The sequence below is a fragment of the Bactrocera tryoni genome, unplaced genomic scaffold (assembly GCF_016617805.1).
Source record: "Bactrocera tryoni isolate S06 unplaced genomic scaffold, CSIRO_BtryS06_freeze2 scaffold_11, whole genome shotgun sequence".
In the NCBI taxonomy this organism is placed as follows: Eukaryota; Metazoa; Arthropoda; class Insecta; order Diptera; family Tephritidae; genus Bactrocera; species Bactrocera tryoni.
In genome coordinates this window covers 10898836-10924741 of record NW_024395824.1, presented here as the reverse complement: position 1 = coordinate 10924741, position 25906 = coordinate 10898836, and the positions used below count along the sequence as shown (strand labels likewise).

General features: G+C 34.1%; 1 protein-coding gene across 1 annotated transcript in view; it reads left to right on the top strand.

Moving 5' to 3' along the window:
* LOC120779765 overlaps positions 1-25901 on the top strand; it is a gene marked incomplete at its 3' end in the record, with an annotated part of 170399 nt that extends 144498 nt beyond the window's left edge. The window contains exons 8-12 of the mRNA XM_040112145.1: positions 2488-2736; positions 4685-5127; positions 6429-6552; positions 22782-23369; positions 25294-25901. Of these exons, the coding sequence (XP_039968079.1) occupies positions 2488-2736; positions 4685-5127; positions 6429-6552; positions 22782-23369; positions 25294-25901 (2012 nt within the window). The remainder of the gene's footprint in view (positions 1-2487; positions 2737-4684; positions 5128-6428; positions 6553-22781; positions 23370-25293) is intronic.
* Between the last annotated feature and the right edge of the window lie 5 nt (positions 25902-25906).

Sequence of the window (25906 nt, the reverse complement as noted above, 5' to 3'; positions counted from 1 at the left end):
TATTATTGTTATTATGTTAATTTATTGCTTTTAATTTGTCTGTGAAAACCCGAAGGTGCCTTTCGTTAAGGCTCGAAGGACCATGTTTAAAAGTTTACGAAATTTATGTTAACAAAAACAAATTCTGTTTGTATTTTCACAATATGCTTAAAGGAAGAAGAAAAGCTTAAAGGAATTATAATTTTTAAAATTATAAATGATATAAAATTTAACTTTATTAAAAAAAGCGTCTCGGGGCGGCGAGAATCCTATTTCGACTTGCTGGAGCCGACGATTGCGGTTTTACCAAAGGAGGTCGAAAAATTATAATTGCGGTAGAGTAGAGGTGTTGACGCGGCGCAGTGTCTCAGCGAATGTTGTGCAGACGGATTGTTTAGAACGCATTGAATTTCCCATCCCCATGTCCATCCTTTTTGTTGAGTGGGTACAGGTGTGGTGAGTTGTGTTTTTGTGGTGATGTAAATGTATGGTGCCATCGGATGTGGTGTATTAAGCTGTCTTGCTAGGGTGCGCCAGTTTTTCTTAGGTAGAGTGGGATATACATGCGGGGAGATGCTTAAGTCATTTAAACACATACCTTAGACCCCAGAAACCTAAAATACAATTTTCGAATATATACGAATTATCCAAATTTTATATACTACATATAACGATTTTCGTTTTTTGGGCGAATATGTCGTTCAATGTGTGAGTTATATATTTATAAAATTGAGATCTTGGTTATCTCACTTGGCCATTTGAGCAACTGTGTAGCGGTGGTGCGTTCACAATGTCGACGTCGTACCCGTCAACAAGGCCTTCATAGTTTCTGAATTAAAAAAACTTCGTTATCACAGTAAATTGTCTTGGTCTATGGCAATAACAGTTGAACAATTGGCAGTTTTACATGCATTATTACGCGAGACGCCAGTGGCTGTACCATGGCGAATTTTGAAAATTTGTCAATGGAAGTAAGAAAGATTTTTTTGTCGGTTGAAAAGATATCAATATGGAGTATTTCTCCAGCGTATGATGACATTGGTGTCCCCCAACCATTTGTTTTTGGGGTGCCTATCGTACTTTTCTTTAATGCATACCTTGCAATTTATGTCTATTTCTTTGGCCAACTTCATAATTTTTGGAAAGTAATAATCGCGAAGGATTTGTTTAGTATTTTCCTGGGCGGCTCTGTACTCGCGGTTATGTTCGGTGGTGACAATTTCTATTTGTTTGTTTTTATCTGCAATGTCGACCACGATATGTTTGCGGTGGTGGAGTTTGGTTGCCGGGAAATTTAGTTCTAAATCATGTTGTATACTGGCTAGCGTTGGTAGATCGCAGTGTATTGCGTTTACTACGTCTGTGTTAATGAATGGCCTTATTGTTTCGAATAGGTTGTTTTTGTTTGTGAAATTTATACAAGGTGCGTTAGAAAGTAAACAGGACTTAAAAAAAAAAAAACAGAACAAATAGTTTTCTCGGCAAAATCAATTTATTTTATTCAAAATAGTCTCCTTCTGCTTCAATACAGCTTTTTGCACGGTCCAAAAGCATGTCGAACGAGTGTTTAAGCTCGTTGGCCGGTATGGCCGCCAGTAGGCCTTTTGAGTGGCCTCTACGTCTGCATAACGCTTTCCTTTCATGAACAAATGCATTTTCCCGAAAAGGAAGAAGTCGCACGGTGCCATATCAGGTGAATACGGGGAGTGATTAGGGGTTGAAATGTGATTTTTGGTCAAATAATCAAAAACCGTGTACACACCTTTCATAAGCCCAAATGTTCGGTCAAAATGCGATAAATCGATATTTTGGAGATGTTTAATTCCATTTCCATGAATTTCAATGGTAGTTTTGGCTGATTTTTGATGCATTCACGCACAGTTTCGATGGAATTTCCGGTGATCACGGATTTTGATAGGCCCACATGTTGTTCGTCATTTATGTCCTCACGACCACTTTAAAAACTTTGAAACCACTCGTGCACTCTGCTACTGGGTAGGCAATCATCGCCATAAACTTGTTTCATTAATTGTCAATTAAATTGTCGATTAAATGTCATGAAATTCTCACTGGACAGTCGATAAAGATAGCAGTTCTCGATCTTCCTAGTCCTCGTTTGAAGTACCGACCTCCTCAGAGGACCATGTGAACACATGTACCAATTTCAAGATATCACAATTTTATTCATGTTATAATATTCATGAGCATATGGACGAATGGACAGACAAACATTTGGAAATTTTAATATATGTATGTATGTAGTTTTAGGTATTACAACGCACCGATAAGTGAGCAAAACTATTATACTCTGTGCAAAATGTTGAGAGTATATTAAAGAACAACTGAGTAGTAAGAGTAGTGATTACTATATTATCTTGTACTGTTATATATAATTTAAATAGTGGGTTAAGGTATACTCGTTTGAGTATTAAAGGAGTTTAAAAATAATGTAAAATGGTAACTAGAAAAAAAGGAATTCCGCTAACAATTTCAATGCTGAAAATATAGATTCATCTGCCAAGGAACAAAGTTATCAGGAGGAATTCAAAGAAAATAATGCGTCTCTTAACAATACAACACAATCACCAACTCTAAACTCACCACTAAATCAAGTGCCTCTTCGATTTTTAATGAATCCTTTTGGAAAGGTTCGTGACATAACGTCAGTGAGCGACTCATTTAATATTGAAACTGGTCTTTTGTCTCCTAATAAATGTGCGGAACTCGTGACGGCGTTACACACTCAAAAAGGCAAAGGTAATTGTATATTTATATATACGTATATGAATATTTAAAAGTATCAATGCAGCTGAGGGGTTATCCTGTGAGGCGTTACGATAACAATGCGATGCGAAAATGAATTGCGGTGCGAAGGGCAATGGTACTATGTAACACATTCGCATTTTAAAAGTGTAGTGCGATATTTGCGTTTACACATTTCTAATACTCTTGGTATTACTTCACGAAACGAGGGAAAATTGAAGGAAAATCAATACTGAAGAAGTGTAAAAAGAAATAGACGTTCAGATTGCGTAGTGTTTTAAATTAGTTGTGAAAGTTTTAAATATAAAAGGAGTAAACATGGATTAATAAGATTAAATGTAAATATGATTATAAATTGGACATAAAAAAACTAATAACTTTGCTTTTATAGTTCTAATGTTGCAAATTTTAGTTTGAATTTTTTTTCTAAATCAATCTTTGTTGTGTCGAATTTTTCAACTGATAATTAATATTTTCTTTTCCCCATTTTATTTCGTTTATTCATAAATATTCAAATTAACTATAAGTTTTCAACTTTTCCTAAAAATGAAATTATTTTGGTAAATTTATACTACAAATAAACGCTACGAAATAACATGGTTTGTTTGTCGCATTTACCAGTTTGACGATGAATTAAAAATTCGCTAAACGCACAAATTTTACACTCGCTTAAGTAATGCAGAGTGCTGCCTTTGTCTTACTAAGTTGCATTTTCGCGAAAGTGAACGTTTTCACTTGCGCAACGCCATATAGAGTAACCCCTTAGTAATAACTATTTCAAATTATAGTAGAAGTTCTTATATTCTTAGTTACCACGGAATAGCGCTAAATAATCTTTAAAATGAATTATAATACAAAACGCATACAGAGAAAGGTTTCTTTTTTCTAGTCGCTAAATAAGCTATTTCCTTTTCAGGGTTTTTTATAATTACAAAGATTAATTTTTATTATATTTGTATATTCGAATACTATGAGCAACAGATAGTAAGACGTTATTCATTAAAACTCTTAATTTATTCTTCAAAATCTTATGTCGTCCCCCTTAAAGCAATCCCCCTTTTCTGCAATATACTTGTGCCAAAGTTCCTCGAATCAATGTCAAGTCCATTGCAAATGACGGATAATACTCAAATAATATTCCTTGTTGACAGTTTGGCCGGTTGAAAGGAATTCGGAGTGCACCACACCTTAATAATCGAAACAAACTGTCAACATAACCTTGGATTTTTGACCTGCTTTTACGTGATTTTTTCGGCTTTGTCTCACTTTTGCACCGTTATGTGACAATTGCACAGATGTCGCTGACACTTATACCAACCTAGAAAAAATATTTCAACGAATGGGTTTTCGCGTCAAATTTAAATTAAGTCTTACTATTTTTTGCCCACAGTCTTATTACTTTATACCTGAATTACCTTCTTCGGTTTAAAATAGGCTAGCTATTCATGCTGATGTCATAAATTGATAATTGGTTTACCTACTTCTTATTTTTGTCATTTTAATAAATGGTGGTGGTTTGGTCCCACACCCCTTGACTTCAACAAACAAAAATCATACGTGCTAAGAAATTTTTACTATAATTTTCGGTGACAGCAACCCAAAATTAGTAAAAACAGGCTCTAACATCACAGTAGCAAAATGACAGTAAACTAGTGTAATTAGCTGCGACTGTTTGTATTACAAAACATTTGAATTCTGAAGTTAAAATTATAGTACATTTATATATGGTATATAGCACTATTTTTTACTCATTCTTTCTATAATAAATTCAATTTAATTTTACAAATTTTACATATAAAAATCTACGCACATATTACCGCTCGTCTTCGCTTCCTAACGCCGCTTACTGCTTAATGTGCTTGCTTAATTGCATATCGTTGCACACATTGACATTCGCGTGCCGCACAAAATACTGCAAAAATACAAATTTCCATTGCAAAAGGTGCTGAACTTTTTGCTAAGCGCCGCAGGAAATCTGAGAAATGGGTAGTTGATGATACAAATACAGGCATTGAAAGTCCATCCGGTCTTCCAGATTACCATCAGCAGCAGTCACAGTTCAAGCCAGCAGCATCTCCGAGTATTTTACCTGCTTATTCTGACGCCGGAAAGCACCGTGTACAATTGAATTTGCATCAAGAGCAAGTGCTAGAAAAATATATTAAACCTGGTTTGAAAGTAGTTAAAACGCCATGGGAAGCAGCACTTGAGACTGGTTCAGCTAGCACAGCTTTTATAGACGACGTTCAACATACTCAGCATGCAAAAACACCAACATTATCTCCAATCCCAGTAACGGATTATAAATCTAGTCACCACAACACTACCAACGCAGTGGCATACAAGAACGACTTCACAGCTGATTACAGCATAACACCTTCTCATGTTTGTATATATTTTTTTTTTAAATGTCTTTCATAAAATGAATACTCCCGGTTAATTAAATGTATAATTTTACTAAGCAATTAACCTGGTTTATTCCAAAATAACATATTTATTATCGAAAATTAATTTATTTAGGAGAATCGGAAAACTCCACTGCATATATAAATTCTTTATTACTGTTATTTAGGAACATTTAATAAAGGCTGTTTTCTATTTGATTCAACTGTTTTCCTAAAAATTATGTACAACGGCTAAAGATCTGCACAAAATCTTCTATGCCTGTATTTCAGTGTTACACAAAAATTTGAATAGAACTCAGCGAAAGCACTATTTAAAAAGAATTTCACTTTGAACAGGGATTCTTAAAATTAGTCCGTTTTAAAAGCAGGACATTTCCCGTTCACTTGTGCAGTTATTAATAACTACTTATTCTTAAAAACTTTTGACTATTACCCCGATGTAGTCAACATCAAACTGTTCAAAGTATTCCATTGGAATATATAAAGCTATTTTTATTATTTTGAGGGATCTAAATTGATAGGTGTACAGGATATCACTTAAGCTTCATCTGAAGGTTTGTGGTTGAGATATATTGGGTAGTCGAAAAAGTCTCTTCGTATTTTGTCTATAGATGTCGTTGCAGTCGTATGTCCCCTGTGCTACCAATCACATTGTGTCATACCATATAATGTTGAAAAGGTGAGATAAGCTTAAAATCTTTAACCAAAAAAAATTAAATTCGGGGAAGTTGAAAAGTTACTGCTGCTCAAAAATGAGTGAAAATATTGGAGAAAAACGCTAAAAAAGGGTTGAATGCCACGCAACCCACCAATAAAATTTGTGAAGTTTACGAAGACGATGCTGTATCAGATCGTGTAGCACACGAAATTTCCATTTACGCCGATGAAAATTTTACACTGATGGAATAATGTCTCTAGCGGAAAAATGGCAAAAATTGGTCGATCAAAATGGTACATATTTGCTTATTTATTTATTAGTATAATATAAAAAAAGTTGAAGTTCGATTAGAAATACGAAAAAACACTTTCGACTACCCACTTACATATATCAAAGGTACTCATTCAGCCTTATAGCACATGGATAAGTAGCATTTTGCAGCAGGTGATTCTATACCATACATACTTAAGCATCTCAAGGCATTAATTCTTTTCAGTTAAGAGTAGTTCCATAGAAAAGGGTTTCTTTATATATCACCTATTATTATATAATTAATAGTTATTAATTATTTAAAAACTATCTTGTCATATTTGGTATTTATTAATCTTTTAATAATTTTTTAGGAGCAACCACAGAAATATTTTCCATCAGTCAAACCAAACTTCGGCCACAATCCTCAACGAGAGCTGGCATATAAGCCAAGTTTAGCAAAAGGTTGGAAGGCGCCCAGTCCTTCACTACCAAAAGGTAAGGAAAATTTAAATATAAAATAAAATTATGCGGGTATATATTTAATAAGCTTAATGAACATATCGTTGTTTAAAAACAATAACAAATATTATTTTATTAACTAATCGACACTAGCTAAATAAGGAAAACAGTTAAAGTAAAAAAAATTAAGTTGAGATACTATGTTATTATTAACAAATAAGTCTCAAACCATCTCGGTGGTAAAATTAATGTCTTGGTGTATTTAGTTATTGATTAATCACGTTTTTAGTAGTTTTTAACAGTACCGTTATATAGGGAATGGGCACGGTTATGATCCATTTCCACACGGTCGATGGGTTCTTATGAGATTTTTTTTGATGGATTTATGTTATTTCAGCTTGAAATATATTTACACTAAATCTGTTAGGATCACGACCACTTTTTTAAAGCACTTAATAGGTTTTCATTTAGTGACGTTTTGTGGGCGTGGCAGTGTTTCGACCACTCCCATTTACGAATTCGTCCTCATTTTTTTACCAAGAAAAACGTGTACCAAGTTTCAGTGAGATATCTTAAGTTTTACTTAAGGGGCTATACCAGTGTGACGCATGAAAAATTAGGCGATTTTCGTGAATTTTTTTAAAAGAAAGTACTAGATTGAATGTTTCGACGTTCTATGGACGTAATAAAGTATATTTTTAGCTATATTAAAAAAAAAAATTTACAAAAATATTGAAAAATAACGGAGTAATGTGCTGTCTGCGGAAGTGCCAATAAAAGTGCCTCAACTGCTGGCATGATTCCGGTCGATTGAGTAGCTGAAACAAAAAAATTCAAAATGTTTATTAAACTTAAATATATTTTCTATACAATGGACTACGATCTTTGAAAAATATCAAAAATTAAGAAAAGGGCGCCATTTTGAAAAAAAAAATCGTTTTTTTACGAACAAAATTGTCGTTTTCTTAATGCCAAATTGACAATTTTCAGCCAATCAAAAAGATCGTAGTCTATTGTATAGCAACTATATCCAGTTTTAATTTGAAGTCGATTGGTTAATTTCTCGTTGAGTTATAATGTCAGCAAATTTGAAAAATGTCGTTTCGAGAAAAACGCGTTTAAAGTTTCACTTATATATGTTTGCACCTCTGAGCGGTCGCTATTTAGACCGCTGCCATTCAAAAACTATTTAAAATACGACCTCGCCGATTTCACAGGATATTTTTGAATATATAAGCTATCGAAAAAAGCAAAAAAAAAAAATTTTTTTTTGAAAGTGTCACACTGGTATAGCCCCTTAAGTCATGGCTTGTACAAACAGACGGATGAACAGACAGTCACTTGGATTTTTACTCGTCTCACCATCCTGATCTTTTATATCCACATAAACCGTATATTGAACTCAATTATTTTTGTGTAATACAAAAAACAGTTAGGTACACAAAAGTATTATACTCTGCTGCCAAATGTTGCAAGATTTAAACAAATGCTCAAAATGCAAATGCAGAATGTCTGGTTAAACGTTTGACCAGAACTTTATCGGCAACAGGTTAAAAATGGTTTCCTCTATATCTAGTTAACAACCATCTGTCAGTTAAGTTCTGGTACACCTTACCAAAAGAAGGGGTCTTGGTTAGTTTCTAACCAGAACATGAAATGACAGCTTTAAATGTAAAATCTGTATGCACATTTGCACTAATATAAGCATATTACACAAAAACATAACATCAGAAAGAGCTTGTACATACAGGGCTCATGACGTTTACACAGTTTTGCGTGCTCACAATGCAAGTTTTGTGAACTGTTTTCCCCACGCATTCACAAAAATCAAACTATCTGTAGGTACGCTAACCGCAACTTTGTGAAAACGGTTATATAGGTTAAATCCATCATTTAGTTAAGTTAAAATGTTTATAGTATGACGTTTTAGCTTTTTTCAAATGTTGAAGATAACCATCAAATTTAAATCGTCTATAATATGGTACTGCGATAATAAAGCGCTGAATTCATTGAAAACATTAATGAGTAAGGTGGCTGAAACAAGCGATCTCTGAGACATGCAATTCACCAAAGGATACCATTTTAATTATTTTCGGAGATAAAAAATTTACAATTAATAAAGTAAACCTAACGTAGTTCAAGATTTAGTTACTAACAACCCAAGGACTAAAGACAGGACCCACGTGTACGTACATGAAACTGGATTTATTGCCCGACAACATAATCTTTATTCTATTATTCTTCTAAGAATGTTAGATATATATTACGAATCTTGATGAAGTTTGAGACAGAAAGTTTCGTTTTGTTGGGCTTGGAGATGTAGAGAGGCAACTTTTTCACAAATTCTACAGCACAAGTATTTTTATAAAGTTTTTATGATGGAATAATAGCTATCGCCGATTCGTCAAGCGTTCCTCTACAGCGAATAGAACAAACTATACCAGATGCACAAACCAATGGAAAGGACTTGTAGTGCAACCCTGCGCAGTAGTGTTGCGCAGGCGTTGTCCTGCGTGAAATTATGTGTTTTTAATTGAAAAGAAAGTTGAATTTACGATGTGTTAAAAATCATTTATTTTCGATTTTTCTAATTTTTTTTCAATGCAACGCAGCTTGTTGAACAACATTTTTTGGTTTCTGTTTCGGTGCGTAAATGTACAGAGAAGATAGTTTTCCAACACGTAAACACGCCACGTATAATTGGCTGTGTGAAAAACATGGCATTTCCAGATTTATGACACACACTTCTAGCGACTATCCTTGTGTCCTGTTGATTGTCATCGCAAATGCAATTTTCACTGGAAACTGGATACGATCGAACTGAAATGGCAAATCGTTGGAACTCAAAGGAATTCGAAGAATCAAGCATTTTGCCCGTTGTATATGATAGCTGCGGCACATTTAGTATGGTTCCATTACAAAATATCGACGCATGAAGATTGCGAAACATAATAACGACAGATCCAACTTTGAGACGCAAATAATGCGTCGGCATAGCAAGCCTCTCCAAAAATTTTAGAAATTCCACTGAATAATTCAGGGCTTTGTATTTTTGGCAGCTAAAATTGCGAGTGCACGCGAGCAATCGTAGTTACAATAATTTGCCCAATGTTGGCATAACATTCGTGATAAGTTCATATTTCGTTGAAATCAATTGACAAAAGGCAGGTGGAATTGATATCGAACCACTGAAAGTATCAACCGGAATTTTCCCCTTCTAATTCTTATCGAATACGATGTAAAATGTCTTATAAATATAATTTTTGTCGTAAAATGTGTGAACTTCAGTGGCATGCGAAGTAGCTATCGAATCGTCCATCGTTTGATTCCATTGATTATCATGTTTCAGCAATTGTAATTGCTGTCATGCTTCTCAAAAAGTTGCACACACTATACCATTCACAGTACGCAATGACTCAAATGAACTTGAACCACGTACATTTATCAAAAGCAACCGAAGGTAGAAGCAATCGTCGTTTTTCGGGTGGATTGTGTAAATTCGTCTTAAGGCATTAGTTGAGAACACACCTGGATGTCAATCTACATACTGGTTGGCCTTGCTTTCTGCGTAACTATGTATTTCTTCGACGAGGCATTCCATGTATAATATCAAGGCATTTCCGAATAGAGCAATGTTCTCGCGAACAGATCACTGACGCAAGTTGAGAAAACACTCGTCAAGGTCAATTTTGTTGCTGGCGGTGTTTCCATTGGCTGTAATGTATTTCCTGGGTTAAAATACCCTCTTTGGCCATTCTCCAAATGAACTGCGAGACGCACAATAGTCGAAAAACGTTCATGAATTGCAAAAGTAAATATCTTACAAAAGCGCTTTATTGCAGTTCATGTATCGACCCATTTGATACTTGCTTATCTCATCTCGCTCAAGGTCAATAACAGTCATGTTGCTTTCCTTGGTAACGAATTTGCAAACGTATTTAATCGATTTCACCAAACTGCATTATTAAACATTGACATGAGTTTTGAATGAGAATTAGACAACAGTGGCGAATATGGTACGAGTACGATCCACGTGTTGTCGACTTCGATATTCACTCCTCTAAGTTGAATGCTAAATGTTCTGCCATTGTCGTCTGGTGAGCTGTGCCGATAGAGGGGATAATTTAAAAATCAAAACATTGATAAACAAAACAAAAAAAAAAAAAATTATGTAAAAAGTAACTTTTTGGAATCCTCCAATTTTCCGACTTTTTCTCATAAAGTATAAGGTTTTTTATTTCGGAACCTTCCCCGATCCACAACGAACAACCTCTGAAAATTTCATTAAGATTGGTCCAGCCGTTCTCGAGTCTTAGCGTTACTAACAAACAAAGATTCAAGAAAAGGGCTGTTTTTAGGGTTTTCCGCTATTATTAGATTTTTTGCGATTCATTTTTATATTATAAATAGATTATCATTTGAACCACTCGCAATAGCAAAAGTGAGTCAAAATTTGCAAAACAAATGTTGCCAGCACTGAAGGTCTTTATTTGAGGTATTCGCATATTATCTTTCTTCAATTCAGCTCCATAGCTTTGTTGTTGCTTTAACATGTAAATATTTTGCCAAGAAAGAAGACAGGTAATCTATTTTATCCCAGGGTAGAGGGCTGCACAGAATTAAATAATAAACACTCCTTATTATTAAGTTTATTTAATTCAGTATAATATACCTCCGTGGCTAATGAAAATACCAAAACTAAAGTACAAATGGTTTTCTATATTTAATTATAATGTTCGCAAGACACGGATGTTGTTCTGTTGTGTTTTTATCTTCTGTCCATAAATATATTTCGATGTGTTCTTATCACCTGCTGATAAAAATGTTTACAATACATTTTATTAGCTGCAGAGATATGTCTCGAAGTATATTGTTTGTTTACAGCTGGATGTGTTGATTGATTTAGATGCGTGAGTGTGATAATGAATGCTGCGTTCATTAACTCTTCAGTCTGTTAAAATATAATGTCCTCATTCCAAAGGTACTCTCATTTCAAATACTTGCTTGAAAACTTGGCGTTTTTTGGCATCTTGTTTAATCTGGTAACATCCGCATGCCCTTACTGATGCGTATATGTGACCTGGTCTACGAAAAGGGAGCTAACGTGCGAAAACTAGTTTTCTGGGAAAAGCTGTTAAAAATAATCGTCAGTTTCTCGTTATCTCATTAATTGTTCTCCTTTTTTTTGACACCTAAGCCCCCTTTCCGTAGACCAGGTCACATATAAATAATCCTAATGTTATTACTAAAAGAATAGCTTAACTCAAAGAGTGTTCCTCATACAATTTGCTTTGTTTATGTAGTGAAGGAATCGTACAATTGTCTTGCAATCTTTGTTTACAAATATTTATTCCAACATTATTTTTACACTTAGATACTCTACAAATTTCATTTTCGCATTTTGTTACTTTTCTTTCAATTTGTAATTTTCAATGCTTGTATGCTATCGGAATTAAGTTGTATAATTTACATTTATTACACCGGTCAACACGATTTTTGGGTCTAACATCTACATGTTAAATTTTAGTTTCTCCTATGACAAAAATAAGAAAAAAAATTGTGTTTCCGGTTAAAGTTTGCTTACGTAAAAAGAGCAATTTTTCGATGATTTTTATATTTTTTCTACAATTTCACTATAGATGATAATTAGAAAACTTTTTTAGATACAAGAGTCGTTTTTATTCAAGATGTGTGATAAACAATAACATATAAATGTAAAATAGCAAGAAATTACTGTCTAAAAGTGAATATTTTTTGTATATCTTTATGCTCATATGAGCTCTTTCGTATTAATCCCCAAATATACTTATCGATGTAGATCAGCCCAAAGCAAACTTAAAGAACTAAAGATTAATATTTAAGTGTTTTTCAATGTCTAGAATCAGAATTCAAGCATGAGAACAGAAACCCCAAAAAAAATTTTTTTTTCTTGACCGGTGTTATCAATGATAGGGTATTTATAAGCTGTAATTCCTGTACATACAAACATGGATATCCGATTGTTCTATATTAATATTCTTTTGTTTGTTATTCTTTTTTGTTAAATAATTTAAACCTGTTTTTATTTCTATTAACATCCTGTCCTGTAGTTTGTTGGTAATAATTATGATTTCAAAGCCTCTATTTTACTGACAAGAATAGCCTCTTCTTCATTCGGATTTGCATTATAGTTGTTCCTCTTACGACTTTCGTACGATGTAAGTGTAGTCGTTAAATAGGCTTCATGGTACAAAAATTGTGTGTCTTCAAAAAAATATACTTAGGGGTTTCACATAGTATCATAAAGTTGTAAGTCATAAATAAGAATAAAAAAAACACAATTGGTGTGAACACGTCGTTATAAATTTTTTTGTGGTAAATAACTTATTAATCAGGTGATTGAAAAAACAAAATTTACAATATTTGTAAAAACAAGTACTTGGCAGTCAAAATTCCAAGGATAAGTGAAAATTTTAAGAAGAATGCGCTGTGTAAGTATCAGGAATTAAACCTTATGATACTTGACGACGAAGATGCGGACGAAATGCGTGAAATTTTTTCATTGAGCTTATTTTACTTAATAAACACTCGTAGAAGTGCTCATCTCGGAATACCAAAGTCATCCCAGTGGCGACATAATGTACTTAGGAACTTTGATGACAGCCGTTTAAAAGAAATGGTTAGTGTTCGCTCGGATGAATTTCGCCGCATCGTAGATTATATAAAGGACTACAGTGTATTTAACACAAATTATAATGGCGCACAAATTTCTTTAGATTTACATTTAAAAATAGTGCTCTTTAGGTTTGAGTCTTTAGGGGATGGATTATCTATACAAAAGGTGACTTCACTGTCTGGCAATGGGGGCACTATTGAAAATATAACTAGGCGCGTATTTAAAGCAATATTGAGGTTAAAAGAGAAGTTTCTGTTTTGGCCAAATGAAAATAAACGAATGGAAATTATTACTGCATCGCGAAAATATATGAAAAGTTTGTATGCGATATATTGATGAATCCGAATTTAAGTTGGCTGAAGCGCCAGCCAAAAAAAGTCAACTTATTTATTCACGAAAACGCCAATATCTATTAAAATGCAAGCTGTTTGTGACTATAGATTACGAATTAAACAAGTCACAATAGGATACCCTACAAGTGTTCATGACGCCCTCTTTCAAAACATCTCCTACGATTTTTATATAACTCGCAGTGGATTGCTGGAGATAGCGTCTATTCACTTAAGCAATTTTATCAACACCGTTCAGGCAAACTAGTACGGACTACACTACGGAAGAAAGAGAAAATTTCAATAAGGACTTTTCAAAATATCGAATTCAGAACTGTTTTGGCATTTTAAAAGAAAAATTCGGTAGCTTGAGGGAACTAAAATTTAAATATTAAATGAGCAAAATAAAAAAGAATGTAATGAGTGGATAATGTTATGCTGCATTCTCCATAATGTGCTAATCAATTTCCAAATTTAAAGCGAAGAACGCTTTAAAATTTACCCAACTCAATATAGCTTACCACCAGGAAGTAACACAAGATATATGTAATCTTAACAACTTCCAACAAGCACTGACCGCCATTCACAGTGGAGCCATCAACACCTTCACTGACTCCTTTCCAGTGAATGGCGTACTCGGAGTCAAACCAGCACCCATTGCAGATGAAGAGCTTGAGTTGCCGCTAGAAACGAGAGGGACCCTTGTGCAGCTTTATTCTGGATACTGTAGGAGGCTAAACTTATACCTATTCAGAATAGACCCCGACCTATTCAATATATGTCCTGCGTGCAATGAGTCTGCGCATGAGCTCCCCACTCATCTGACACCCTTCTTCTTTAGGTCGGACCCCGTCGAAACAGCACGTTTCTTGGGCCTCCCGTTAGTTGACATCTACGGCAACTTAGCGAAATCCTTACCATTCAAATGGGGACTAGGTATTCGATAAAACAACAACAATATAGGTTTCTTGACTTTATACAAAATCCTACATAAACTTAACATAAATATATCATATCTCAAACATGTTCTTTAAATATTTATTGGTTTAATTAACACATAAATAAAAATGTTTTTTTCTTAATTGAGAAATTAATAGAAAAAGTAATTATTTATAAAAAACTTCAGGTATTCTAAATAATTTAAAATTCACTTGCACCACTATATTAACTTCCACTTTCATATTTGTATTCGTGTTTCAATTCCTCCATTGCCAATCTTTTTTCCATTTGTAATTCCGTCATTTTTAATTTTTCTTGACTTTACAATTCTTTCAGAGTCATTTCCATTTCTTTTTCTTTTAATTTAATAATTCTTGTTTTTTCCTTAACTCCATTTCTTTTTCTTTAACCACTAATTCCCTTTCTGTAAATTGCAACTCCTTCGCCTTAAAACTCATTTCTTGCTCAATTTTCTGGTTTTTTCAGATGTATAATTTCAGACTGAAATTGTAAGATATCTAATGCCGCAGATCTGGAATAGATTCCTTTACGGATCGACTTATTTCCCCATTCGCTTTTGTTTAAAGTCGCAGAAGACGCTGACTCGTTCGGTCTACTTCTGAATAGTTTGAGTTCTCGTTGCCCTCCAAACTCCCGTTGATCACTGCTGACTCAACCAGTCTACCGCCGAAGATTTCAACCTTTTCATAAAAAGCGTACACATTCTAATAAAAATGAGCGCGACAGACTACAAGCGACATCTGTCAAATATTAAAATACACACGTTCTTATGGACACAGTTATTTAGACAGCTGCACGACTACACGACTGCAGGCCGACAGTTGTCGTTCTCGCTAACTTCAAAATATTCTGATATTTGCCAACGACAGTAGAGTTGACAGTAGAGAGGAGTGATTCCACTCATATGTAAAATGTAAGATTATTCAAAGCTCTAACAAACCTGACGTTATTTCATAAATAAAAGCATAAAATAGCTCTGTTGTATCATTTGTAATAACAATTTATAATTTAAAACAAATAAATTTACCTATTTACTTACTTTCTGCATGAAAAATTTCACTTTGAACAAAATATTAAAATTTCATTGAAGTGAAAGGTATTAGTATGGCAACAACGAAATTGTGTGCATACAAAATGGACAACTGTGTTGTTTTGTGTACATGCCGGCCATTGTTATGTTGCTGCCTTCTTACAAATGTTCATGTAGTAGGATTCACAACTCCATTTACAATTCACTGTCGTGCTGCCATGTCGTGTCGCGCTCAATGTGTTCAGCACTTTACACTTCATAGTTTCGCCTTCCATACTCCCTGCACCCGTCGAGCCATCCCACGATATTGCTTTGTTATAGATACATACATATGTTATACGTATATACCGAACCTTCGAGCGTGTCACCTCCCAGACCATTGCAATGTTGTTCTCTTTTGCAAACCGTCTATAATAAATTTAACACGTTGGCTTCTATAATTAAAATTATAATAGATTACTTCTAAGTTGTATTTTATTTAATAGATATTCCTCAAAATCCCTGTTTTGTGTCAAAAATTCAACCAACGATTTTTCTTCTTCCAAGAGCCACTTTCTTGTTAGGTTGGAACGCACTCGCTCTGCTTTTGTCTAAAAGCATATTTAATTAGTAAACTTGTATATTTTAAACATTTTTATATTACCTGTATAACATTATACTCGTACTGCTCCATTAATCCAAAAACCCTCGAAAATAGCAAATCTAAAGACATTAAAGTTAAAACACAAGTCTAACCACAACAAAAAAGCAAATTGATGTAAACAAAAGTCAGCTGATCAGTTATAACGAACCGAATACAAAGCGTTCAGAGTTATATTTGCGTAACTTATTTTAGTAAGCAATCCAACTTTAAACTAGTATAAAAATATATGATTTTACGATGCGTTATGACACGTTGTCTATTAGGGTGTGTCATTCTGAGGCAACCTTTTTTTCAACTGAAAAACAGGCTAAAAACTTTCGAAAATGTGCAAAAAAGTCACTCAAAAGATGAGCTCTTAATATTAATATTAAGAGGTGCCTGTTTCAAATTTTCTGTTTTCATATACATAAATTACATGGAAAAAAAATCTTTTTTTTTGTGATGGTTTTTGTGCGGAGGTTATTATATGTGCACGCGATGGCTGCCAGTAGGGATGGTAAACTCGATTCCGATTCTACTCGAGAATCGAGTTTTCTCGTAAAATAATCGATTTTTCGGAATCGATCTTCATCTTCGGATAATTTTGTAGATAAATTTTGTAGATAAAATTTGCAGACATCTTGCGCCCTAAACAGTGTCACAATGCAATGGATGAAGTATTAGAAGAACTGCTAGAGGATATAACATCTGTAGTAGACGGGGAGATGAACTCCATGTTCCGAAATCTATTCATTGGCGAGAAAATGTTCTGTGTTGCTCTGACGATAGAGATTTTTACAAATGCTGCGCGTCAGCAAATGCCGATTCGCTCATCTCCTATTTTTTGATGCTTTGTGATGCTTTTTATTTCGGTTTTAATTTGCTGATTGTAAACAAAAAACAGCTGTTAATAGCAGATTTTCCAATAAGAAAATCTAAATGGAAATTCCATTCGCTTAGTTATATTTATTTTTTGTGCTGCCATTTAGTAAAATTCCAACGACTTTCTAACAGTGGAAATAAGCAAACAACCACATAATCTGTAAACAAGAGCCTAGGTTGGTCGAAGTTGGTTATTTTGTCATACCGCATTTTGTTGTTGTTTACTTAATCACATAACCACATAACCCGATAGCCACCTTATCGATAGCCATTAACTCTTGCAAAGCTGCAGCTGTCAATGCTCTCACTCTGCCCCAGACCACCTTCGATTGGACAATGTAAGGCACGATATTCTCCGGCGTCACTCGATCTTTTATCAGATTCTCTACTTCAATTCTCCATTTTTCATACCTTGGCAGGAAAAGAAGATATACAAATCGTTTTATGCGCTGCTGCTGCAGAAGGAACAATTTGTTTCGTCATCGTGTTCAATTTTGTAGAGATATTATAATACCATGCCCTGTTAAAAAATGCGTAAGATAAAAATTAGTTTCCCTATGTTTTCATTCTACCCATACTTGTACGCTTCTAATAAGTCTGCGCGTCCATCTTCCCGACGGTGCTTCGTCCCAGCGGTGCTGCCATTCGGTTAGGCTCCTCTGCCTTTCCTGCCTCCTCTCTTCTTTCATTAGGCACTCACCAGTGTTTTTTTTTATCAAATACTCGCGTAATTTCCATGGCCATTATGTCTGGTGGCATGAGGCCTACTATGACTCCAGCCGCCTGATGTGATATAGCTCGACAGACACATGAAACCTTGATTGCGTTTATTCGGATTATTGATTTCGCCTTTTCGGACTGACTTACTTTGGCCAAAAGGACTCGTCTACTCTGGTTTACCAATGTTAGTCATTATCATCGTTAGCGCCGCCGTCACCCTTGACGCTTTTTCGCAGGCTCTGGAGAGATGCGACTTGTAATTTAACCTCGAGTCTATCACCACTCCTAGATATCTCAGTGATTGCTGTATGGTAATGATATATCCATCAATATTGAGTGTGATGACCCATAGTTTTTTCCTGCAGTTTTTGCTACCAATTTGGTGGTCTCTTTCGACGATATTTTTTACGTGCGTCACCGGTTGGTTTCTTGTCGCATGTCTTTCCGAAATGCCCCTTTTTCACATTTAAAGCAGCACTGGCTTCTGTCATCTGTTTTGCTGCAACTTTTCGTTACATGGACGTATTCCAAGCACCTGCAACACTTCTTAAGGGTCGCTCTTCCTGATCCGGCACACAATCCAGCCGATTTTAATTTTTCTCTCGTCAAACAGTAATCTCGCCTAAAGAGCAGAGATGCTTAGCACAGCTGTTTCCGTGCCCGCAAACGCCGCTCAAATATTTTTGATTAGTTCTTTGTGAATTTTGCCTAGCTCCTTTATTTGAGCCTGTTTTTCGTCGAGACCAAGCAGTTTACATATCAGTTCTGGAGAGCATCTTCTTTTTTAACTGCCCTGAGAATGTCGCTGTAGGCCAAATTTCCTGCTCGCGCAATATTGATGGCATCAGGTAGTCGCGGATGCTTGTATGTCATCCTCTTTTTCGTTTTATTTCGGTCTAACTATCTTCTGTTTTCTTTGCAACATCTATGGTGGACTTATCTATTCTCCCTCTTTGGTCTTCCTTGACCCCTCTGCATGGGTGGATTTGTTTCCCTTTGGTGGGGTCCGTCGTTTGGCCTGCTTTTCGTCACGGGGTCACTTTGATGTTATATCCATGGTCGGTGGCATATTCAAAAATTCCTTCTTTCTTTTATTCTATTGTGCCCGTTTTGTACTTTTCCATATAATATTCCTATGTTACTAAGGAGAGCCTCTATGTTGTTATTAATGGTTGGTATTTGTTAGCTTCCTGATTCCGTCTTCTAGTTCTTTCATAAAGTCTACACATGATTGTACTAACTTAGCCTGTGGTGTGCTATCTTACAAGTCGATGTTGCTCTTGTCGGTTTTTCGCAATACTAGCAACAGAGAAGTTGTTGTTGCGGTTTCGAGGGACTCCCAGTGCGCCACAATGTGTACCGGTCAAGCTTAATTGTTTTAACACCAGCACCTAACCTCGTGAACAGATGCACAATGTACTGCAGTTGTACAATAAGTACTCCTTCAGTGCATGTGTCATTTCAAGTCTGTCATAAGATGTTTGCCGTTGGGGTGCACTTGAGAAAATATTTCTTCCATGATCTCATGACAATTTAGTTTTTGTAAATAACAATATTTTGAGTACTTATCGATGGAGCTGATTTATATATTATTGTTAATTTGAACAATATCCATTTGTATATATTGTATTTTGTATTAATTGGAGTATTTTATACTTTTGTTCTAAACAAATTTTACATTTAATGTTTCTGTTCTAAATATTTCTTTTACGTTGGGCCAAAAATGTCGAAGGGAAATTTCTTGTCAGTTATTTTTGTAATTGCGGTGAGCACGGTGTAGCTTTACTACTATTTCCTTTTGTTCGTTTATGTTTATAACATCTATCAATAGGATTGGTGATATTGCAAATGCAAAAATTATAAAATGAGCAATAATGCCATCTTTGACATGAAATAATATTTCCTCGTCTATTTTTAAAGCGTTCGGTACAATTGGTCTTGCAACTTCTTTTAATTTTTCTCTTGAGACATTTATGAATTTGCAGTGGATTATATGGAGCAAATCGCCTACGTTTGTTGGGTCATAAATAGGTATAATTTTATTTTGAAATGAATTTAATGTTTGTTTTACCCTTTTCAACTCTTATCCAGGTGTACTTTTTGTCGAATGTTGATTTATATATTATTGTTAATTTGAACAATATCCATTTGTATATATTGAATTTTGTATTAATTGGAGTATTTTATGCTTTTGTTCTAAACAAATTTTACATTTAATGTTTCTGTTCTAAATATTTCTTTTACGTTGGGCCAAAAATGTCGAAGGGAAATTTCTTGTCAGTTATTTTTGTAATTGCGGTGAGCACGGTGTAGCTTTACTACTATTTCCTTTTGTTCGTTTATGTTTATAACATCAATCAATAGGATTGGTGATATTGCAAATGCAAAAATTATAAAATGAGCAATCATGAAATCTTTGACATGAAATAATATTTCCTCGTCAATTTTTAAAGCGTTCGGTAAAATTGGTCTTGCAACTGCTTTTAATTTTTCTCTTGAAACATTTTTGAATTTGCAGTGGATTATATGGAGCAAATCGCCTACGTTTGTTGGGTCATAAATAGGTATAATTTTATTTTGAAATGAATTTAATGTTTGTTTTACCCTTTTCAACTCTTATCCAGGTGTACTTTTTGTCGAATGTTGAGAACAAACAGGTTTTTGCATTTATTTGTTGCCTTGATAAGGCGTCTGCTACAATATTTTGGTGCCCTGGATTATTAACAAGTTTTTCTCCATATTCTCCATTTAATTTTTTCCAACTTTTAAATTTCGTGTTCGAATTCTTTTCCGATATTGAATAAATGAGGGACTGATAGTAGTTATAGGTAGTTTTGTAACTTTTGAAGTGACCAAACTATGGCTTACAGTTCTTTTTTAATTGTACTATAATTCCGTTCAATATCGTTTAATGTTCTAGAAATGAAGGAAGGTTGTTTATTTTTAGACAGTACTGCGCCAATAGCAAAATTACTTGCATCAATGTTTAAATTAAATGGTGGTGAGAAATCTAGTTAAAAGCTTTTTGTTTGTTCCTGAAGAGATATTTTTATATTTTGCAATGCATTCAGTGTGTATTTAGTATAAAACTTGGTGGAATCCTGATTCTAACTTTTTATTAGTTAAATTTATAGTTGAAATACTTTTGCGTTTCCTAAATTTTGTATAGTCTTATTTACATTAGGTTCTGTATATCTATCTGTGATTGTCTAAGCATTATTTTTTTGGAAATCAACTGCTGTTGTTGTTGTTACAATTTCTCAGGAACCTGCTGTGTCTTTTCACGGACTTGTACAAAGACACAGCGGGTTCCTGAAACATTGTACCACAACAACAGCAGCAAGTCACTCCAGTCCTCCAAATAAAGAAAACACACTTTGTTAACAAAGCTCACACTTAGCAACACTGAGGAAACACTAAAAACGGACTAAACTAATACCATTTATTATTAAATTTATTTTTGAGTATAATATATCTTCTTAGCTGATAGCAATATTAAGACATAATACATAGAATATTATTAAGGAGATAAAGAGATGTCCAACTCATCTCTCATTAGAAGTGAGAGAGCAATTGCTAAACGTCAAAACCTCCTGAACTCGATCAGATGTCAAAGTTCAGGAGGTTTTCACGTTTATCAATTGGAAACGTGTCATGGCCAGATTAAAATCTTAACAAAAAAATATGTAAACGGAGGGATTTGTTGCCTACATAAAATGTAAAACAACGACAATTAAAGAAAACACGAAATAGAAATGTCTTTGATAAAATGTTTTGTATTCATTTTCAATGGAAATTTATGAAAAAATATTTAAATAGTTTTTCCAAATATTAAATGACCACTATATAGTAATTTTCAGTCGTAATAAATTATGGGTGTTTTAATTTAAATACCCAAAAATTATTATTTATTAAAAAAAACGCTAATTTTGAGGCGCTCTCACACTGGAATAAGTTGGACATCCCTTTATCCCTGATTAAGACTAGAGTACAATTGATTTTCTTACAACTATTTATAATGTTCGCAAAACATAGATGGCAGAGATAAAGAGATGTCCAACTCCTCTCTCACTGGAAGTGAGATAGCAATTGCTAAACGTCAAAACCTATTGAACTTTGACAGCTAATCGAGTTCAGTAGGTTTTGACGTTTATCAATTGGGAACGAGCGATGGTCAGATTGAAATCTTAGCAAAAATATATGTGAACGGAGGGATTTGTTGCATCGTTCAAGACCACTTATAAAAAATGTAAAATAATCAAAACTAAATAAATTTGTGAAATTTAAATTTTTGATGAAACGTTTTGTAATTTGAAGCATCGTAGTATTATTTTCAATGGAAAATGATTAAAAACATTCAATGATTGAGAGCTAACAAGCTTAAATCCTTTTATTGGGTATTGAAAGGTCAAAAGTCAGTTGTTCTAATATACTTTAAAAAGATTTAAATAGTTTCTCCATATAATATATAACCACTATATAGTAATTTTTATTCGTACTAAATGTTGGGTGTTTCAATTTAAATGCCCACAAATTATTATTTTGTTCAATCTGGCCATAATGGAAAATGTTATAAAAAACGCTAATTTTGAAGCGCTCTCACACTGGAATAAGTTGGACATCCCTTTATTCCTGCAGATGGCGTTCTGTTGTGTTTATATCTTCTGCCCATAAATATGTTTCGATGTGTTGTTATCTGCTGCTGTTTACGATGCATTTTTATTGGCTGCAGAGATATTGAGGAGTTGAGTGGACCTTCGGGACCTTGAATAGAGTGAAAATTGATTTTATTATGCTGAAATGTCCCTGTCGAAACTTTTATAGGGCCGGAAGTACGATTTATCATAAACCGAAATTTGTTTATTTATTTGTTTAAATCAAGTACAGAAGGGCTTATTTTGGGCACAGACTTTAGATACTCTCTCAATTTGTATACATTAAAGGAATTGATGTATTTTGTTATGTTTGAAGAACTTTGTTTAAATATTGGGTATGAAATCAGAATTTTTTATTGAGCATTATTACTTTTTTAACGCGATGCAATATAAAACTTGAAAAACAATAAAGAAGATGGTGAGAAGGTTGATGATCCGAATGAATACACTTATGAAATAACGAGCTATGAGAAAGAAGTCGTCACTGACAGTAACAAAATCAAGTCGCTAGAATTTCTTGACAATTTTATGCGTTCACCAAGCCCAATAAGAGATATAAACTTAGATTTAAAAGATGTGGGTATTGAAAGACAGCTTCAAGAATTATATAATGGACAGGAAGTGGAGAGTGACAAAATCAATAGCAAATCAGAGTGTGTAAATGTGAATGAGCAATTGGAAAATTTAGAACACAACAACATTCAATTAATAAAAAAAGAGAAAATAGATACAAAACGCTTAGAAGAACAACAGCAATTGAACCGATCACTATCGGAACTTCAAGATTTTAAGATGAAAAAAAAACAAAAAAACGAATACATCAAAATTGCAGTTCATGAACTAATATCTAACTATGAGCAACATCTAGTGAATATTGATAAAATTCATGAAAGTGACCCCTTAGAAAGAGCGTTATCGTCATCATTGTTTAGAGCAAATCGAAAGGTGGACCATATTCCGAGTAAACTTAGAACTCATCAATTACGAAATCAAAATGAAGGCAAGTTAGTCAATAATAATAATAATGAAAAATGGTAAATTATGTGTTTCCTCAATCGTTAATCAGTAATTCCTTAATAAATAACAATATGTCATGACTACAAAAATCCTTTATATATTCATCAAGTAGCTTAATTACCAAAACTTTTTCTTCAAAAATATTACTTCAATTAAGACATTTATTCACGTCATGTTTTATATTGAAGGTTTAAAATTTGTCCCTTCACTTACATATCTATTCAAACGTGTACTAAATTAGGTTCTGAAATGATCGTTTCTATAATAATATGTATATATAGATATGTAAACATAGGACATATCTTTATATACTGCTACAACTCTGGCATCGAATGTTTTTCTTGGTATTGAACTGAACTACTTTGCAAAGAGACGGGGTCATAAGTTTATATAATTATAGCAAGATTAATCACTTTCACAACGACACCAGTATAAATTTGGATATTTTCTAAAAATAAATTTGCCTTTTTGACATACAAAATTGTTATAATTTATTTTCATGTTTTCTAGAAAAATATATACGCGTTTGAAATACCTTAAGAGTGAAAGGTTAACTATTACATATACATATGTCATTTTAACTTTTTCAGTACTTAACATAAGATAATTAAAAATACTTTTTATACTCTCGCAACAATGTTGCTAAGGAGAGTATTATAGTTTTGTTCACATAACGGTTGTTTGTAAGTCCTAAAACTAAAAGAGTCAGATATAGGGTTATATATACCAAAGTGATCAGGGTGACGAGTAGAGTCGAAATCCGGATGTCTGTCTGTCCGTCCGTCCGTCTGTCCGTCCGTGCAAACTGTACCTTGAGTAAAAATTGAGATATCATGATGAAACTTGGTACACGTATTCCTTGGTTCCATAAGAAGGCTAAGTTCGAAGATGGGCAAAATCGCCCCACTTCCACGCCCACAAAATGGCGGAAACCGAAACCCTATAAAGTGTCATAACTAAGCCATAAATTAAGATATTAAAGTGAAATTTGGCACAAAGGATCGCATTAGAAAGGGGCATATTTGGACGTAATTTTTTTGGAAAAGTGGGCGAGGTCCCGCCCCCTACTAAGTTTTTTATACATATCTCGGAAACTACTATAGCTATGTCAACCAAAGTCTACAGTGTCGTTTTCTTCAGGCATTTCCATATACAGTTCAAAAATGGAAGAAATCGGATAATAACCACGCCCACCTCCCATACAAAGGTTATGTTGAAAATCACTAAAAGTGCGTTAACCGACTAACAAAAAACGTCAGAAACACTAAATTTTACGGAAGAAATTGCATAAGGAAGCTGGCCCCAGGCTTTTTTTAAAAATTGAAAATGGGCGTGGCCTCGCCCACTTACGGACCAAAAATCATATCTCAGGAACTACTACACCGATTTCAATGAAATTCCGTATATAATATTTCCTTAACACCCTGATGACATGTACGAAATATGGGTGAAATCGGTTCACAACCGAGCCTTCTTCCAATATAACGCTATTTTGAATTCCATCTGATGCCATCTTTGTATAATACGAGTATATACATTAGGAACCAATGATGATAGCGGAATAAAACTTTACAAAAATACGGTATTTGAAAAATATGTAAATGACGTATAATGAAATCTCGATTATCACTTTATCATGCGAAAGTATAAAATGTTCGGTGACACCCGAACTTAGCCCTTCCTTACTTGTTTAATATTAGTTCAATTTCAAAGATCTACATTTCGATCTCGGAGGTTTAATTCGAAAAGAGAGAGAAGAAAATTATTTTCTACTTAAGCCAAAAGTTTACAAAAAGCCAACATTCAGTCGAGTCTAATTACGCATGTATATGCTTTTGTGTATAAAATCATTTTAATAATGAAAACTAACTCAAGTTTAATTTTATATTTATCTTTACTATTAACAGAGCTATATTTACCTAAGGAGATATCATTGGAAAGTTATGCTCCACCACCGGTGATAACCATGAAGGAACCCGAGAACTTAAAGTCACCTCGAGGTTTCGCATCAACAATGCTTCCCAGAACTAGTACCTTCCCTTTGGCGAAACGAAATCCTGTTGAATTCAGAAGTTACGGTCAACCAAACAGCAGTGGACAAGTACAACAAGAAACTTCTCAGCTTGTGCCACAAATAAATTATAATCCATCACCATTACCTTATGACAAGATCGCTAAGTTCGAGAATGTTGGCGAGCAAGCACGAAACAATGATTACAACCCACAATTTCGTCGACTATCTGTTAAGTCTGATGTAGACAAAATTCAAAATATTCTGTCAACATCATTCGTAGAAAATGGCGAGTGGTTGACAACTTCGCCATATCATTCTAAGTTTCCGACAACTAATATAAATTATATTGAGACCCCTTCTATTGTCCACACAAAACGAATTAATCCCATAGCTTTATTGCATGGTCAAAATTATAATAACACAGCGCGTGGTTGGAAGTCAAGTGACACATGTTCCTGTAAGTCGCCATGTGATAACAGTTTTAAGACCCCCAATATTGGAAACTT